A 14423-nucleotide genomic window follows, 5' to 3' on the forward strand; every position below is an offset into this window, starting at 1 on the left:
AATAAACTAAGCCACATGAAAAAAATATCCTCTCTGTGCCTGCTGGCTCAACTGAACCTAAAAATAATTAAGGCAAAAGCTTTTCTGCACGAAAGAAAACTGAGAATTGAAACTCCCTTAGATTTGCAAAAATGACAATACCGGCAGTTGCTCCAGTGTGAAGACTGAACATAATATAGATACATAATGCAGTGCGGAACATTGTGACATATTTATAATGCTTGAGTTGACCTCAAAATTTTAGGATGTGTTTTCCCTGATTCTGAATATAATTAAAGTTCATTCAAACTGATGAGGATTCATCAAAGCAGCATCTCTTTTTAATGATGTAAATTATTTTAATAATTATAGTAAGTTTAAATCTTATTACAGGTTGTCATAATTTCACATTTAATTTTAAACAAGTTCATTTTTTAAAAGAAAAATTGTATTTAATTTAAATTTAAAAAATCTGATTTAAATAACTTGAAAAAAAATCTTTTATTTTTATCCACCATGGCACACAGGTGGGGGAGTTCAGCCTACACTCTGAGGACCCCATTCCCTATTTAAACATTCAGACTATCCTTGAAATGTCTAAATCTGCCCTTTCTCTTCAAAAATATATTTTTTTCTGCTGACTAATTTAACTCATTCCACCAAATCTCAGTATCTTGAAAACTCCCTGAGCAACAGTGATAGGTGCAGGCTCTGGACTAATGAATCTTTGTGATGTAAATGCAGTTTTTGATTAGATGCCCAGACTCCAAATAAAGGCCTTTTTGATTTCCATGTGAATAGGAGGAGGAGAAAATACTTGATTGTAGGTTCACATCCTGAACTGAACAAGTCCAGGGCTCGCCTCGTTCCAGCTGGACGTTGGACATCTAATTTTGTTTCCAGTGAAAACGGGGCTGTCAGTGTATTTGAAGGAGTCAAACAGATGGAAAAATAAAGCTGGCATTGCAGATTTTGAGAATTGATTAGATTGGAAAGTCTGTAAGTGAGTTAGGGCTGTCGTGCATTGGTCAAGTCATGGAACCTGATATAATATTCTCTGCTAATTATTTAGGACATCTGGCAAGTACAGGGATTGTGTGTGGGTAGAGTGACTTGCTGGACAGCAGATAACCAAAGAGCTATGTGACTTATATAAAATGTAGTATTGCCAGTCCCAAGCATTGAAATATCATTGAGTCAGGTCCCCAGAAAATAATGGGATTGGCTTAAAATTTTAAAAATATACATAAAGTTTGTGTTCTAACTTCCTGGTGGTTTTGAGCCTTTAGTGTCATGCTTTCAAGCTTCTCTCTGCAATCATGAGGGCTAGACACTTATTTTTTTTAAATGAAAGCTGAGAGTCACACATAATCACATGATTCCATAAGCTGTTGCTCTAAGAAAAGCACCAGCTATTATAAATGATATCTATATGACATAGATAATAAAATCATATGAGTTGATAGCATTGAAAATGTTGTGTTAAATCTTTGGGCTTGTGTAAGGTATCAGATTATCTTGTCTACAAAACAGGCAGATGCCCCACTTTGCCTGGAGCAAACACTTCCAGGGAGTTAGGGTGAAATTCATCCTTGTACAGAGGGCCAGCACAAACCTTACATGCCCAAAATAAGGATTGAATAGGACCTAAGTGGTGCATAGGAGGGGTGGAGGGAAGGTGTGTGTGCATAGGGCTTTGCTCAAGGGTGTATTTTACTCTCAAAATTAGTACAGTCTCCATAGCTCATTCAGTTCTTGGCCTTTGCTGAGCTTGCTAACAGGGACGCCAAGCGGAGATAATATTAGTGATGGTTTTGTTTTATATATTAACATTGTTTCATGTTCTATATAAATCTCCCCACTGTATTTTCCACTGAATGCATCCGATGAAGTGAGCTGTAGCTCATGAAAGCTTGTGCTGAAATAAATTTGTTAGTCTCTAAGGTGCCACAAGTCCTCCTTTTCTTTTTGCAAATACAGACTAACATGGCTGCTACTCTGAAACCAGTCAAAGAGAGAGTCTTTATGAGCTGGGGGTGGGGGGGCTTTTGAAGATAGGATGGTAGAAATGGTGACGGAAGCTCTGCAAACTAAGTTATTTTATTACAAAGTGTGAATTCCCCTCACCCCCCTTGAAGGTAATACAGCAATAGGGGGTGAGTAGAGCACTCAGGAATGGGGTCGGATTGAGCACTCTGGATAGCCATACTTGTGTAAAATTATTATTTTATTTAAGAACTCCGGGACAAGGATAAGAACCTGCAAAAGAGCCAGTCCTTTTGAGATTCACAACATACGTATTGTTTTATATCAGTTAGATGTATCTGAATCCAGTGCTTCTCACTGTGGGTAAATATCTTATTATTTTGGCTGAAATAAGCTTGTTATGTTTTCCTTAACTTTTTTGTCATTAATGTGGCTCTTGCTATCTGCAACAGTGAGCTGCTCTTGTGAAAGATGTTTGTAGGAAAAGCTGCGCTTAGCTCAGTTAAAGGCAGTGATTAAATGACCAGTAGAATGACCGTTATTTCCCTTGCTAAATCAGTTTCTCAAAAGTATCTTGTCCAACAGTGGACATGTCTAGACCTTGACCCTAGGCCTGGGCAGCAGGAGGTAAATACTGTATCTAGGTTAATTCCTAAAGAATCCAATTTTGGAACTTGCAGCCAGAAACACATATGTTTTCTTGAGATTGTCAATATTTAAAGAAGAGTTTCTCCTTCAACCCTGCCTTTTGGTCAGCATGCAGCTGATTCATTCCCACAGCTCAAAGCTAAGGTGCTCATTCCTTCTTTGGAGAAGGAAACCTGGGGGTGGCGGGGAGAGGATGGATTTTGATCTCCCTGTTTCTTATTCTGTCTGCACAAACATGTCAAAGTGTTCTAAATCAGCTGTTTTGTGCAAACCTTTCATGTTCTCCCTGTTTCAAGAAAACAATTGTAGCAGCTTACTTATAAATTTACAGCTGGGGAGAGAACAGAGCTTTGTATCGCATAGAGCAGGGTTCTCAAACTGGGGGTCAGGATCCCTCAGGGGGTCACGAGGTTATTACATGGGGGGTCGCGAGCTGTCAACCTCCACCACAAACCCCGCTTTGCCTCCAGCATTTATAATGGTGTTAAATATATAAAAAAGTGTTCTTAATTTATAAGGGGGGGGTCATACTCAGAGGCTTGCTATGTGAAAGGGATCACCAGAAAAATAGTTTGAGAGCCACTGGCATAGAGTCAAATGCTGAACAGCGTCGTCCCGAAAGACCATTGCTGATGATAATATAAGAGCTATCTGGGCACAAAGCAGAAGGCTGTTCAAATCCCTGACAGGGTAGAGCAGGGATCTCAAACTCAAATCACCACCAGGGCCACATGAGGACTAGTACATTGGCCCGAGGGCCACACCACTGAAACGTTTTCATACAACGTTACAAAAGTGTAATCAAAAATGAAAAAAATGAAGAGTAATATAGTATGCTATTAAAAGTCAATGTATTAACTTTTTAAGAACTGTAATGTGAAGAGGGCTTTTAATACAATATAAACACCTGTAACTATTCCTTATGTGGTCAATAACACTGATGATGATCTACACTAACTGTCTATCAATGTAGCTGTAATGGCAGGAACTTTTTAAAGTAACTATTCGTACAAAATACATTGCCACTTTTAACAAACATTCTTCCCAACTACTCACAGCAAAGAATCATACATGCTGAACTTCATACCTCACATTGCTTGTCTTCATACCTCACATTCATGAAGCCCCGCCCCTTCCCCAAATCCCTGCCCCAGCCCCACCTCTTCTCCGCCTCCTTCCCTGAGCACGCCTTGTCCCCACTCCTCCCCCTCTCTCCTGGAAAGTCCTAAGCACTGCCAAACAGCTGTTTGGTGGTGGGAAGTTCTGGGAGGTAGGTGGAGGAGCGGGGATGTGGCGCACTTGGGGGGGGAAGAAGGGGCGGGGGATGAGGGGAGCTTGGCTGCCAGTGGAATCGGCACCTATGGTGGGCCACAGGAAATAACTCCCCTGGGCGGTATTTTTGAGACCCAGTATGCTGGAGTAGAGCATAGCAGGCGGATCAGGATATGTATAAATAAGCAATAGCTCTCAAGATTTGCATTTGAGGCTTTTTTAATTAATAAAGAATCTGATTTCAAAAACAGATCAAAATGCTGCAAGAAGCATTCCCCCTTCCCTTTCTCTCTCTCTCTCTCTCGGTTCTGCTCTTCCCTCCATGTGTGGGCCTAACTCCCACTGATTCTAAAGGCAATGCCCCTGTGTCTCAGGGCCCATAGGGTGCTTGATCTTATTTTGTTGTTGTCTGTTTGTATATTGGTAGCACCAAGAGGTCCCAATCAGGGCTCAGTTGTTGTCGGTACTCTACACACATATTGTAAAAATTGTCCTGGGGCTCCAAAGAATTTACAAATACAATGCAGTCTTGCCCTCATGTACATACGTGTACATAGTTGCATATTTTATGTGATCAATGATGGTGTGGAGGACAGAAAAAAAATGAGCAGCAAGTGTTGGGAGAGGAGGATGAGAATCAAACTGGAACAGGAACTAAACCCAGGGGACTCTCTTCTATTGTGTAGATCAGCTCACGATTGAGGCCCTGGGGATTTCTCATTGAGGGATTTGACTGTATCAGGGACTATTTGACCACCCCTATTCTCTTCCAGCAAAGATTTAAAGAAAACTGTGGCAAGCAGAGGTAATCCTTATGAAATACTGTCTGTCTAGGAATAATCGTTACAATTTCTTATTATTAGTCTCATGTTCTCACATCACATGATGATACCCTAAGATATAATTGCACCCAACATTTTCTCTGTGTTCATGGCTAATTGTCCAAACTAGGGCCCACTGTAAAGCATCCATGTAACAGAAAATGGCTCATTGAAATAATCACCAAGCTGTATCTGAAGCAAATGGTACAGCAGAACATTATCTGTTAAAGGCATATAGGTCTGGAAGATGAATGCAAACACATCCTGCACTGTGGCATCACTGAAGGGATTACACAGGAGCAGGAGAAGACTGACTATAAAGGAGAAAGCTTAGACACCAGTCTATAGCTAATCTGTAAAGATGAGAAAGGAAATGTAGAAAAGAAAACCATGGCTGTTTGAAAGGGAATCCAGTAAAATATAGTACAATTGAAAAAAGTTTATATATGTCTTTAGCTATGTCTGCACTTACAGCAGCATGTCAAGTGCATACATTACACGCTCCCCCTAGCATGGGTATAAATAGCAGTGCAGGTGGTGAGGCACTACTTAGGCGAATAGAGTGAAGGCACACCAGAACCTTACATGGCTCTCCACTTACCCAAACAGCACCTCCCACATCCCCAGTGGTATTTTGAGCAGCATAGTGTCCCACTGTCAGAGCCTTTCCCTGCCACAGAGAAAGACTCCGGCAGTGGGGAAAGGCTCTGGCAGCTCCCTGCCACTGGACCCTTTTCCCACTGCCAGAGCCTTTAACTGATGCATGTAGCTACACACTCCAGTGAGGACACAGTCTGCTTTTCACTGCAATGTGTGGCTACATGTAACTTACATGCTGTCACCAGTGTAAACAAGGTCTATTTGTCAGTAACCATATAAAAGTGATGGTGGGGGGAGTTCATTCCCTTCAGGGCCTTTAGTCCTGTGGAGATGATTTACCAGTTTTGACTACCTTTTCGGTGGTGACAGCCCTAGCTCCAGTTCTGATTGGTCCAATAAGTAGCAGACAAAGACTGAATAGAAATTGTATATAAATTGATTGTCAAGGCCAGATTGTGACCCTTCTTCCTCCCCACTGGCGAGCAGTTAGTTACTGATGTGAGTGTTCCCAGTTTGACCCCAAGGGGTTGTCTGTCCTATCTGAGCACCTCATAAACATTTACGAAAGTATCCTCACAACATCCCTATGAAGGAGAAAAGTACTATACTCCGTTTTAGAGACAAGGGACTGAGTCACACAGAGATTAAATGGCTTTCCTGAGATCACACATTTAGTCTGAGCCAAGAACTGAACATGCATCTCCAGAGTTCTTCTCCACAAGACCTTCCTTCCTTCTCTCAGGCTTTTGTGTAGACAAAGGCAGGACATAATGCAGGGCCGGATAGGTGATAGGAGTTCTGCCATTGCTCATCGGACATAAAAATCCATCTGTGCTATTATAAATGGAATTAAGACTTCAAGAACTGTCAGGTCTTTTCACCCTCCTTTCCATGTGAAAAGCCCAGATACAGCCGTAATATATACAACACTTTGAGTCTTTTTTTGTCTGGGAACAGGTGTCACTTGTAACTAATGCTCAAATTGGAATGGTACAAAATGATTTACCCTGCTGTCATTTTGAGTTGCTTTCTGCATGCTAAAAGAAAAGGAGGCACCTTGTGGCACCTTAGAGACTAACAAATTTATTTGAGCATAAGCTTTCATGAGCTACAGCTCACTTCATCGGATGATTTCAGTGGAAAATGCATGCTCCAGTTATTTCAGGTCTTTTTGTGTAATTTTAGCTTGACAGCACTGCATTTGTATATGTACAGGAAGAAAGAAGTCATCAAGAAGAAGTCCATAATAAAACAACTATTAGATATTAAAGCCTGCATTGCATTCAGTACACCCAGGTAGCTTGTTAAAACAGAACCCTCATGAAAGGTTCAATATAACAATGTGCACATATAGGAAATGTGGGAGGACAGATCGTCACAGCTATATGCTTACATGTTTGACCTCTTTTGAGACATCACAGGTCATCTTTGACAGCCTAGATATGTTGCTAACATCTTGACAAGGGGCTCCCTCAAATATTTTGCACCTCAGCCAGAATGATTCATGATGTTCTGTGGGTAAAATACTATTTCCCACTCCCCCACCCAAAATAATCCATCAATCCAATACACCTCCCTCCCCTACAAAATCCATCAAACAGGAAGGGTGGGGATGGAGAAATGAGTCCACTCAGAAGAAAATCCCAGAATTTTCAGTGTCCTAGTATGGGCTACTATGGGCATAAGATCTCCTCTACCATGCGCTTCTGCAAGTAAGAATGAGGGAAGGCTTGGATTAACGTCTCACTTTCATACCCCCTTTTCGGCATGAATGAATTTTGAAAACAAGAAGGGGTTCGTTTTCATTGCAGTGCTCAGTCAGCTAATATATCTTATGAATAGACTGCGAGATTTTTGTGCATATGGTACCACTGGTTCACAAAATGTTGTCTTCTTTCCAGGACGTCTCTTGTTGGTCTTGATCAATATTTGCCCATTAAAATGTCCTGAGCTCACTCACTCTTTTTTTTTTTTAACTGTTTTGCAGGCATTGGAAAAAATGTCATCTGTGACCGAACAGCAACTCCTCTGGATGCCTTCAGGATGATGTCTGCGGCCCATTATTACCCCAAGCTCATGAGCATCATGGGGAATGTTCTCCGCTTCCTGCCTGCCTTTGTGAAGATGAAGCAGCTGATTCAGGAAGGCTATGTGGGGGAGCTGCTGGTGTGCGAGGTGCAGGTGCACAGCGGAAGTCTGCTGGGCAAAAAGTACAACTGGAGCTGTGATGACCTGATGGGGGGCGGGGGTTTGCACTCGGTCGGTACCTATATCATCGACCTCTTGACCTTCCTCACCAGCCAGAAGGCTGTGAAAGTCCACGGGTTGCTCAAGACCTTTGTGAAACAGACAGATCACATCAAGGGAATACGTCAGATCACCAGTGATGACTTTTGCACGTTTCAAATGGTTCTTGAAGGCGGGGTGTGCTGCACTGTGACCCTCAACTTCAATGTCCCCGGGGAATTCAAACAAGATATTATTATGGTAGGTTCAACTGGACGACTGATTGTAATAGGCACTGATCTGTATGGGCAGAGCAACAGATCTCCTCAAAGAGAACTCCTTCTAAAGGACTCTATGCCAGTCAGTAACTCCTTACTGCCTGAGAAGGCCTTCAGTGATATCCCATCCCCATACCTTCAGGGTACTATTAAGATGGTGCAGGCCATCCGGCAAGCGTTTGAGGACCAGGATGACAGGAGAACCTGGGATGGGAGGCCCCTCACCATGGCTGCGACTTTCGATGACTGCCTGTATGCCTTGTGCGTAGTGGACACCATTAAAAAGTCAAACCAACTAGGGGAATGGCAGAACATTGCAATCATGACAGAAGAGCCAGAGCTGAGCCCTGCATACCTGATCAGTGAAGCCATGCGTAGGAGCAGAATGTCTCTGTACTGTTAGTTTCATTCAGCTCTTAGAAAGGAATGGAAATAACACAGCTCTTAAAGAATAATTCAGACAGCATAAGGATTTGGACATGTAAAAGTTTGACAACATGGGAAATGAAAATTTGATGTTTAAACTGACTAAACTAGTTGGTGTCTCTATACGACGGTGATGGGAGCATTAGAAATGCCTAAGCTAGATAGATGGAAATGAGAATTGTTTAAGGGCTGACATAAATAACTTGTGTTAACTGTTTAGCAGCAGTATTAACTGGCTGGATAGCGAGATATCATGGAAACAGTTGTGTTTACTGTGAAAGTTCAGGAAGATCCTTTTTGACTTACCTGTTCTGCCAGAGGGCTGTGAAGGCTCTGTCATGTCAGAAAGTCTCCTGTGACATCTGACGTGAAGAGTTCCCACCATGCCAGCTGACAACACCACACTATACTACTACATTACTAACCAGTGTATAGAATAATAAGACTTGTTGTGACCAAGTGTCCCGTGACCTGGACAAATTTGGCAGCTCAATTTTCATAGCTTATTCTGAGGTGTGTGTTTTTGTTTTTTTGTTTGTTTGTTTTTAACGTAATTAAGTAGGGAACATTGTGGCTTTTGTAAACAAGTCAGTCTCCAACAGCAGCTCATATAAGTGTGGGGGAGGGGGAAAGCATTCTACAAGTTCATGTTAAACTTCAATGTTAGATGTAAAGATGTGCTCATAAAAACGGGTTGTGGAAAACCTCATCGGCAACATCCAGGCCACGTGACACTCTTCTGATTTTGGATTTGTTACATGCCAAAACTTGGGCCAGGTTTACACACTTTCCTGTGAGCGTGGGATTGAGTTCTGAGTGAGCCGGGCTTGAATTATGGCAGAGAATATACAAAACTGCAGCAGCCACCAAGTTCCACAATGCTCGGCCCATAAGCTTTCAGCTCCTGATGATAGAGGGTCTGAATGAAAAACCACAACGAATGAGAAAAATTCTTATAGATTTGCAGGGAAAAAAGCAAAAATCTCCTTACCTGCCTAAAGTCAGCAGCCACAGGTACTGTGCTGACTGTTCCCTTTGTCACCAATGCAGGAACAGACAAGTAGTCTCTTGTTTAGTTATCCTCTTTGTCTTTACTATATTTGGCCCTGCTCTCGCAAACATTTTATGCAGATGCTTGTAAACTGTCCTGGTAAGCTCTGTGGCACTCCTCTTATGCATTAAGCCACTCATGTGTTCATGAGTTTGCAGCATCGGGGCTGCAGCTATGAAAAATAACACAACAAAATGTAATCCCCAGAAGAATACAAAGCAAAATTACATTTGTCTTAAACTGTAGCAAACCACTTGTTTTGGTTAATCTGATGGGGGACAACCTCTTACAAGATTTCTGTTTGCTATAAGGATTGAGAGAGAAATTTTGAACCTTTTTTCTCAGGGATGCCAGGTCAGTATACTAATTGACTGTTTAGATTTTAAAAATTATGACTCTTTAAATTAAAAAAAATGTTTACAGCTCTGTCATCTTTATGGGTGCTTAAAGTTCCATTAGGAATCCTGCTACTGACCCCTACCTTATTACCTTGTTCTCTTGACTGCCATGGCTTTAGTGCTGCATTCACTGAACTGGGAGACCAATGTTAAGTACAAATTTTATTTGAAAAAATATGTAAAATCCTAGATATTTGTGAACTTTCATGACTTCTTCCCTGAGATCTATAAATAACATGAATGATGGAGGAAAAAGGTCATAAAATGTGTTTAAATAATACTGTGAAATGAATCAGTCTATTGAATGATTACTGTTTGACCAGCTCTAGCAATTGTATCTGTTGTTTACTGCTTCTGCTATGGCCTTGGGCAAGGATGCAGGGCTTCTCCTGCTAGGATCTCAAGTTTGTATTTTTTTTCCAGTTGTTTAAAATTATTCCTTGGAAAATAATTGTCAGCTAAGCAATTAAGCAAATAGGAAATAACCAGAATTATAATTATCGTTGCATACAACACTATTCCTTTATTTAAATAAACCTGCTGTCTCACACACACACACCACAGAGGGACAGTCAGATCAAAAACTAAATCTCTCTTAGCAAAAGAATGATATTAATCAGAGAGGTTCAAGAGACATATATTGATTTTTTTTTAATGCAGCATGGTGTAATCTCCTTACTGAGGACAAAGGTAGAGTCATGATGCAGGATAATGTGGATGACTAAGGAACAGAAAAATCAATGGCAGGGAGCTAGATATGACAATCCAAGTCTGATAAAAGAAAACACCATCCCAAACTGTAGCCCAAAAACCTGAATTAAATCTGAACCAAAGTATTTTTTAGTTTCTCTTCATTTATTATTTGCATTGCGATAGGGTTACAGAGCTCCAGTCGTGGACAAGGACCCCATTATGCCAGGTGGAACACAAAATTTAATATCTTTGCCACCTATATTTTTAACATTTTTGCCTATCTGCAGTTTTATGGTTCTGGCTGAAAGCATAAGTGCTAGAATCCTGGGCCTTGTTCCTGCAGTGAAGAGTGCGGCAGAATGCGGAGTCCTATTGAATTCAATCTTTCTGTCCCTGAGCTGAAAGCTTTCAGTTGGTGTGCATCACCCTTCCTCTCCTTAGCCTTATTGGTTCGGATACTGCAATTTGCAGAGTTTAACTCTAACTGGAGTGGCAACTGGAGACTGCTTGCAGTCAGGATTGAATGAAGTTTTCATACTTTCCAGGATGTAAAGTGAGATGAAATACTGCTGTCTGGGCAAGGATTTGGTAGCATCAGATGTAAATATATTAAACTGCCATCTGAATGACAGGGACAAGTGACTAGTTTATTTGTGGAATGTGTCATAATATTCCAATAAAATTATTACTCTATAATAGGGCTATTTAGATTTGCAGTATCAAACCCTCATTATGTTTTTGGGACAGTTTGAAGTACATTGAGCTGAATGCTGCAACTGGCCCCTGGAGTTCACATCACATTTAAGAATTTGGCCAATAGTTAAAAAAGGTTTACAGTATTTAATTTAAAAGAGTCCCAGGTACTTTACCAGTATATTTGGAATAGCACTTTTAATGTTACTCTTTCTCTAGTGCCACAAGATTTGAGCTCCTGCTAGAATTGGTGCAGACCCAGTTATTCAAATCCAGGCTACTATTTAATATACAATAGCCCAGAAGTAACGTTGTGCACTTGCTAAATCAAAGATAGTCTTGTTTTCTAGGGCTGCTGTTGGAGAGGCTCTTTCCTTTGCCGTTTGTTACTTGTGTACATGTGATATTAAAAATTGTGATCTGCCACCAAAGAGGCAGAGAGCCAAAGCAATCCTCATTAAGAGGCAGGTTATGCCTTGCAGTGAATTCAATAGAAAGACTCCCATTGACTTCATGTGGAATTGGATTTGTCTCCAAGTGAACTGTTTACCTCCAGGTAAATGGAGGGCAGCCCCTCCTCATGTCCCTGTGTAGCATCAAAGCAAAATTTCAGTCCTTCCATGTGCCCCATAAGTTTCAAGATACCCCAAGTGGGTGAGAAGGTGGGTCCATGGCCCTGTATACACCAGTTAGCAGATTAAGCTGGCCATGCAAGTGAAGTATACTATATCTCCTGGATGTGTGTAACAGGTGCACTCCGCCTGTGTGTCAGGGAGCTCAGGAAGGAGTCCTGTTTTCTCAAGGGCAAAATTCCTCTGAGAACTTCCCCTGGAGCTGTGCCCCAATGCAGGGCTCAGTTAAACCCTAAACAATATTAGCAACCTCAAGCTTTGGGCTTTCCCTTATCTCATATCCTGCACATGGCTAGATTAGTAGCATTCAACCTATATAGTTAGAAAATACCTATGTATAGATAATATGTTCTTACCCAGGATCCCTATATGGCATAGAGTTAGTGCATGCACAGACAAGCTCAGACTTAAGCATGAGTTTCGGCAGAACTCATCTTAATCTTTGGCTGAAAGCATGAGAAATTCCTGTCTAGCTGGCTTAGGGCAATCAGAGGCACTCTCCACTTTGTACTGAATTTATTTTTCTTTTTCTCATCTCTTCAATAGCTTTTGAATTACAGTGACCACAGAAGAGAAGGGGTATCCCTATCTCTGCTCCACATTGTCCTGGCACGTAAACTATTCAATTCTGGCATTATCCCATTTATTTTTATGTCCTTACAACTATAGCAAAAACCCTTTTACAACTAAAAATGACTGTTCTGACAAAAATTAACATTATTCTTAGTTGATTTTATTTCACAACAAAAGACAAACTTAGCATCCGATGAAGTGAGCTGTAGTTCATGAAAGCTTATGCTCAAATAAATTTGTTAATCTCTAAGATGCCACAAGTACTCCTTTTCTTTTATCATCTCCATTGCATCTTTGCAGAGATCCATAAATGACTATTGACAGCAATGCTTGTCACTGGAAGTTTTTAGCCCTGGACTTCTGTATGTTGTTGTAAGTATAATACACTGAATGTAATCTGTTTACTGTTCATTTCTGTACCTACAAGAGTTTAAAAGCATCTAGCAGACCTTGGGCTTTGTGCAGCTATTTAATGCATTATCTTACCACTCTTACCTCCTTGATGGGCAAGTGGTATGCCTTAAATAGCTGAAAAGCACAACACTGAACTCTTTGACCTCTAAAGATGGCTTTTGGGTATTTAGGACTAGCTGTGAGATGGCAGGCTTATGCAGAATAGCAGGTTTTCTTGTTCTTGTTAAAATTGGAAGCAAAATCTGTAAACTTTGTAGATGAAGTATGAATGAATAATCTTTAGTTCCGTTCACTTAAAATTCTCTCCTTGCTGTGGATTTCTTAACCTACAAGGTATATTCCATTAAATAACAATGATGTCCAAAAACACCCACCCCAAAATCCCCACTTCCTTCCTGCATGAAAGGAGGAATTTTAAATAGATAGGCCTGTACATAGGGCTGCATTCATGAACCCATCCATAGCTGAACTGTCTCTGTCTCTTTCTTGCTGCTGCTGCTCTGATGCCAAGTATTTGAAACACAGAATGACCAGGATTGTGCTAACAAGGAACCTAAATTGTCTCTTCTTTTGAAGAGAATGTTGCCTCTAAATCAAAATAGTCATCATGGCCAGATCAGCACTAAATTAGTTTTAATTGGGCCAGATTCAGTCCTCGTATAAACAGGTACAATTCTATAGATTTGTATTGTCAGAGTCTGACTTTGGCCCAGTGTGTTTCACTCATATATTGCCATTGTTCTGTATAAGAACTCTGGTTGATTACATGGATTTAGCTATAGATAATCCAGGTTCTCCACTTTTGATGCTGCAGTGCTAAGCTATCATCTTTAGAAGCACTAAAATAGGGATTAACACGTTTACCATATGGTTTATATGGTTTTACAGTCCTTCCCACAGCCTTCTTTCTTTTTAACCATCAATCAAGCCCACTGATATGGACCTTCTTTCTCATCCCACTGCAGGCCATCAAGACAGGTATCTGTTGAGAAAGGCATCTTTTGCTTCCTCATCAGTTTTGCTTTCACTCTGTGTAACACAGGGTAGGTCAGGTGGCTAATTGCTGATTTGAAGCTAATCCCAAAGCAAAAAATTGCATGAGTAAAAAGCCACTGAGTTTGAATAAATTACATTCCCATTGCCCAGCTAGAACAGACAATAGCTCCCTGCTATGCCTGGTTCATGAATGGTGCCCATTGCTTCTCTCTGTAATGTCTTGTTGGGTTTTTTAAAGCTTAAAAGCAAAAGTATCTTCAGTTTGTTGCTATATCAATATTAAATATATTTATTGTGTTTTTCAAACACAAATGCAAAGTGCGTTTGTGTATATATATATATATATATATATATATATATGTGTATATATATATATATAAAAGTCAGTGCATGGACTTATGTACAGTAGATATTTTAAAGAGCTATTTATCAAGAAAAAATAAGTGGTATAAAGTAAACAGAGTCTATATTTTATATATAATGTAGATAGCAAAAAAATAGTGTTTAAATTATAGTAGGACTTTTTTTTAAAGAAATGGACAGTTTGACGGTTCTAGCATTTTAACAGCCAAACTACTTTGTAAGGAAGCTGCCTACTGTGTTTCTCAGTTGCCACAATATCTGTCTCTTCTCCTGGAAGGTGATGTGCATTGTTAATTTTATATTGCTTTGGGAATGTAGTTATATATACTCAGCCAACTGGTATGTGCTGCTTAAAACATGGTTTCTGGCTGTTC

The 14423-nt window shown here is 40.5% G+C and overlaps 1 protein-coding gene across 10 annotated transcripts in view; it reads left to right on the top strand.

The window, feature by feature from the left end:
• GFOD1 (glucose-fructose oxidoreductase domain containing 1) overlaps positions 1-13659 on the top strand; it is a 113863-nt gene extending 100204 nt beyond the window's left edge. For 9 of the 10 annotated variants that reach the window (XM_038390855.2, XM_043507013.1, XM_043507010.1 and 6 more), the window contains one exon: positions 7294-13659. In XM_038390855.2, coding sequence (XP_038246783.1) covers positions 7294-8213 — 920 coding nt within the window. In that variant the 3' untranslated portion in view covers positions 8214-13659. Of the gene's footprint in view, positions 1-4156; positions 4691-7293 lie in introns of those variants that run through there. The other variant, XM_038390862.2, reaches the window with a different exon arrangement.
• The last annotated feature ends 764 nt before the right edge of the window (positions 13660-14423 follow it).

Source organism: Dermochelys coriacea, chromosome 2, assembly GCF_009764565.3.
Source record: "Dermochelys coriacea isolate rDerCor1 chromosome 2, rDerCor1.pri.v4, whole genome shotgun sequence".
Classification (NCBI taxonomy): domain Eukaryota; kingdom Metazoa; phylum Chordata; order Testudines; family Dermochelyidae; genus Dermochelys; species Dermochelys coriacea.